The 5,346-nt window shown below is 32.5% G+C and overlaps 1 protein-coding gene across 1 annotated transcript; it reads left to right on the top strand.

Moving 5' to 3' along the window:
* Positions 1-1,110: 1,110 nt before the first annotated feature.
* Positions 1,111-2,744, top strand: LOC124828610 (VQ motif-containing protein). The gene has a single exon (XM_047301963.2). It carries the CDS (start codon positions 1,593-1,595, stop codon positions 2,394-2,396), a length of 804 nt encoding a protein of 267 aa, XP_047157919.2. The 5' UTR covers positions 1,111-1,592; the 3' UTR covers positions 2,397-2,744.
* Positions 2,745-5,346: the final 2,602 nt, after the last annotated feature.

Genomic DNA, 5,346 nt, shown 5'->3' with positions numbered 1-5,346 from the left:
TTTTTAACAATTATCCGAGAGAAATCACAATCACATGTCTTGACTAAAATAAAATGCCGTGCTCATCGAAATACCATCTAAAATCTGAATAGACTGTATCCAGACCTATTTTGTCTAAACAAAACGGTGCCAATTGCCTATGGCCAAAGGATTCAAACAACGTCCATCTCAAAAATTTACAATGCATGCACGTAAGTGTTCATTTTAATTGTTTTTTAAAATCTTAGACATTTGCTGATATAATAAAATTGAAAAATATTAGAGGTGACACAAGGTGCCTTTTGTGTTAAAGGCATCTTGTGGAACATGTTATTTATTTTTTAGCAAAATAATAAACGTTATATATACCGGAACTTAATAAACTGTTATTTCTTTTTCATTGGTAACTTCTATTATTATTAACAATACTGCAAATAGAAGTTGCAATATGAAATCGTTCCACTGAACAAGTAAAAGTGGACCCCACCAGGAGATTCACGCCCTTCTTCTACCTACATATCATTCAACTAGCCATCACACCAAGGTCATCCACAAAATAAAACCTTGTAACCTTCTCCTACACCACCTACTAATTCATAAAAAAAAAACAGTGACAATTAGAAATATCGTCAAATATAATAATTTCTTACAAATATTAAAAAGAAAAATAACAACGAAGAGTGTATTCATATGATATTTATCTTTTTTTAATAAAATTAATTTTTACTTTATTATTTAGTTTTATGAGAATGATTTAAACTAAAATATGTAAGAATCTATTTAAATAATATTTGTTGAATCTACTGTAACGACGAAAGAGTATATGTTTAAAAGTTAAACTTAAATTCACTTTCAAATATCATCAAATATAATAATTTATTATAAATACTAACAAATAAAAATATAGATAACAAGTAAGAGTGTATTCATATAACATATATATTTTTTACCACAATGATAATTTAGGTCTTTTATTGTTTATTACCGGATTCTTGAGGAGTTTAAATCCGAAAATTACATACTTTTCTTTTGAGGAATTTAACTAAGAAGTCATAGTCATTAGTTTTATGTTGATTGCTAAATATTAACTAATGATACAGATGTGGAAAGGAAACATTAGTAACCTAAATTAACGATAAATAAAGGTAGATGAGTAAATGGTAACCCAAAGAAGAAAGAAAAATAGGTGAAGGACGGGTTCTCCGTTAGATTCACTGCATAGCCATGTTGCACTCGAAAGTCTTAAATTCTCATTGAATGATACGAAATAGAAACCACACAGAGCGTTACATGGGCCACTGTCAAGTTGTCAACACTGATCCACTTGCATTCGAACTCTCTCTCACACACCTCTCCACCCACGTCATCACATCCTACAATGACATGCCAAAGGAAGAAGAGACCTTTTCCAACTCTCCCCAGACGCGTTCAGACAACCACAACATCACGAAACCGGCCGTAGCTCTGAAAAACCCTTAAAAATTACCTCAAAACAAGCCAAACTTTACCAAAAACTTGTAATCTCTCATTAAAATAATCCCTCTTCACCATTGACCAGATCTCTTTATATGTGCCCTTATATTCCATCCCCAGATTAAAATCATAACACAACTATGCTTCACCACTCCTCAATAACATTCTCACCACTCACACCTTTTCCCTCTCACCGCACCAACATGGATCAATTCTCACACATTCCCACTGAAAGATCGCCCAGGAGAGAACTACAACTCCAAGGTCCACGCCCCACACCGCTCAGAATAAACAAAGACTCTCATAAAATCAAGAAACCACCCTTGCCACCACAACCTTCCCACCCCCAACCACCACCGCGCCAACCCATAATAATCTACACCGTTTCTCCCAAGGTTATCCACACCACACCAAGTGACTTCATGAACCTCGTTCAACGCCTCACTGGCTCCACTTCCTCCTCCTCCTCCTCCTCCAACAACAACAACTCCGACCCTCTTCCCAACATCATTAACAACGACCCTTTTAACACCGGCGGCGGAATGGTGTCACCGGCGGCGCGTTACGCCACCGTGGAGAAGGCCTTGTCGCCTATGGGGAAGAAACCGGTGATGGGTCACGGGGATATGAATATCATAAACGATGTGGAAGGGATAGAGATCATTGGCGATGGGGTAGTGGAGAGATCGCAACAAAACATGTTTCAAGGGATTTTGTCTCCGGGGCCTGCTTCACTCTCTCCCATTCCTTCAAATTTTTTCTCTCCTCCGTCTTCGGATCCATCCATGGTTAGCTTCCTTCACGATTTGAGTCCCGCGTTTCAAAGTGGAAGAAATTTTACGGAGGGTACTGGTGCCTTCGTCTTGCCAAGCCCTTCTTCAAACTTCAGCTTTGTTTCACCTCATACTCCTTCCATAGACCTGTTCAACTATTTCTTAGATTAGTTAGGAACTTCTTCTTATTGTTGAATTTAGTGTTCAATTTCGTTCATACAGAAGACTGGATCGAATCCAAACCGAGATCGATAGGGATTGGTTTGTGGAGTTATTGTCTAGTTCGAAAAGAGGGGGCAAAGTTGAATTTTGTTGCTCTCTCGGTCACTACATAGCTGCAACAATTTGGAAACTTCTTTGTTGGATTTCTTTTTCCTTTTTCTTTTGAGCAGTTTGTGCTCGAATTTCTTATGACCTACGCCGTTGACATCATTCTTTGGCATGTATTGTACATTGCGTTTAGTTTAGTTTGCTGATGTTTGTCGGCACTAAATATATTCAATCCCATTATTCTTTGTATGATCAGAATCACATGGATGCTAATCTGGCAACCTTTGATCATTGAAACTTTGAAAGCATCTATACTGTACTGTATTTCAATGGAGGTAATGACAATCTACCATACCTTTTTTTTCTAAAAGAAAACTTATATTTAATTTCAGTATTCTGATGAAGTCGTTAATATTAATGGCCGGCGTAATTAGGTGCGTCATTAATACGTGTTCTGCAATATTCATTGGGGTTGAAAAAGTAGTGTGTGGAGAGGTGTTACTGTGTTAACTCCTAAAAGCTAAAACTAAACTCTAACAACAACAAAATACATGTCTGTTACTTTTTTAATTTTGCTACTGGCTCCGTTTGATATTGGTAAGAAATTAACCTCTTAGTGTATAATCAAATTCTAGAACAATGTCTTTTTTTTTTTAAAAAAAGTATACCCATAAATCTCATTATCCAAGACAGTATGCTTAAATAATTCGAAATACTCAACACAAAGTAAACCAAAATTAAAATCTCGAAAAGAGAAAAAATATATTTTTTTTGAAAACAAGAGTATATTATCTTGTTTGATAAATATGAAAGTAATCATTATTAAATTTGTCCTTCTAGGTCAAAACTTTGTTAAATAAATGGAACTAATAGTATATTTATCTCATAGGTCTATGTATTATATAATAGTGCAGGTCTATGATGAAATGTCCATTAATGGGGGCATCAAGATTTTATAGGAGGATTCCTTATGTGTTTGTTTGTTAGAAAAAAAAACAAGGTTTATATTAACATTTGACCTGCATATAAAATAAAGGTTGTATTAGTGGGAGCAAACCTTTTATAATTAAACAGTTAATAATTACTATATGAAATATTCTTTAGTGATATGTGTGATTATAGAGAAATTTTCTATAGTTCCTTTGAATCATCAATCTCAAATATCAAACAGGAAAATTATTGATAAGTTTTATCAATGTGAAATTAATACGTACCATAAAATAAAACCATACTTTGTCTATATTTTAAATTAAAGAGATATTATTATTATTATTATTATTATTATTATTATTATATATATATATATATATATATATATATATATACACACACACACACAGGCAGTGACAAAGTAATCCGAATGCCAGAGGTTACATCTTACATACAAGTCTACTAAAAGTCATTAACAGTTCCAAATAATCGATTTATCAAATTTAAGAACACCGACTTGAAAAGTATTCATAAGAATCAAGTCATCAATAAATGGTAATGGATTTCTTTTATTTCATATAATAGAAAAATGATTTAATTGGCCATATGGTCGGAAGGGTTAAAGACTTTCTGAAGTAAGGTTTAAAAGAGAATAAAATCAAATTCTATTTCTAATTATTATCTCTAATTTAATGATTTTCCGTACATAAATGGTACTAGACCAGCATAAATTTACCATCTTAAATCTCTTACTTATTTTTATAAACATTAAATAACTCTTTTAATTTAAAAGAAAACGTGTTCTCCCTTTCTTATTTCCAAAAGTTAACTCGCAAATATACTCTAACATGTTTGGTTTTATAAAAAGAAGTTCAAAAATTTATTTACTTTATTATTGGCTCTAAATTTTAAAGATACGAAAAGGGAAATAAGAAGTTCCAGTATTTTGTATGGAAAAAGATATTTTTAACATATTTTTATATTCATTTGATATATTATTTTTTACTTTTCTAGAAGAAAGTAATTTATATAATTCTAGTTCACTAGCCCTAACATCATACTTTTCATCTCACTTTACATTGATTTTAAAAATATATATTAGGTAATACATATTTTTCGTAGTTCTACTTGCGAACTTATCAGGAAACTTCCTCCTTCTCTTGAAAAAAATAAAATAGTAATTCTCCTACTTAACTTTCATTCTCATTCGTCTCATTTAAACAACAAAGAAATGATCAATGAACAAATAAAAAAAGTACTGAAGATGAAAATGAAAATGAAAAAATAAACATCGATCTTTGATAAGAAAACAAGGACGTTGCTATTAATCCTCATGCATTTCATGCAGTGCAGGAGCCCCTTAAACTGTTACACATCCCTGAGCATTCGCACACTTTACTTTATAACCACACACGATCCTTTAATCAATCATATAGACTTATATATAGACATTAAAATAGAAATTTTAATTATTAATCATTTAACATGCATACGCATATAAGAGTCTTCAGGCATTGAAGTTGAACTGCTCTAATTCTGGTTATAACTCTCTAGACATGTGGTGTTGAAATGTCCTTAACAACGACAACCTTTCTTCTAGAGTAGCTAATTTCCAAAGAGTACTTTAGTATCAATTTCACACACACATTGGACTGGTTTCTACAATCAGAGTTTAAAACGGAGAAAATGGAGTTATCTTTAATACTCGACTTCTAGAAATACAAATAGAGGAACACTTTCAAGCAGAAAAAGAAAACAAAAACATACATTCCTTCTTCCATACGAGAAGCATATTCATGCACTATCAACATTTGGAACCACAAAGTCAAAAGTTTAACACAAAACTCAATGTGTATTTTATTATTATTTGACAACAAGATATGGGAGCAGTTAGAGATAAAAAAAACGTTATATTATCAGT

Source organism: Vigna umbellata, chromosome 2, assembly GCF_029865625.1.
Source record: "Vigna umbellata cultivar VRB3 chromosome 2, Vumbellata_1.0, whole genome shotgun sequence".
NCBI lineage: Eukaryota > Viridiplantae > Streptophyta > Magnoliopsida > Fabales > Fabaceae > Vigna > Vigna umbellata.
Note: the sequence above shows the minus strand (reverse complement) of the source record. Positions and strands in the feature narration are given on the sequence as shown.

Excerpts from the sequence above, each read along its gene's own strand:
- LOC124828610 (XM_047301963.2), top strand. The coding sequence starts at position 1,593 with ATGCTTCACCACTCCTCAATAACATTCTCACCACTCACACCTTTTCCC.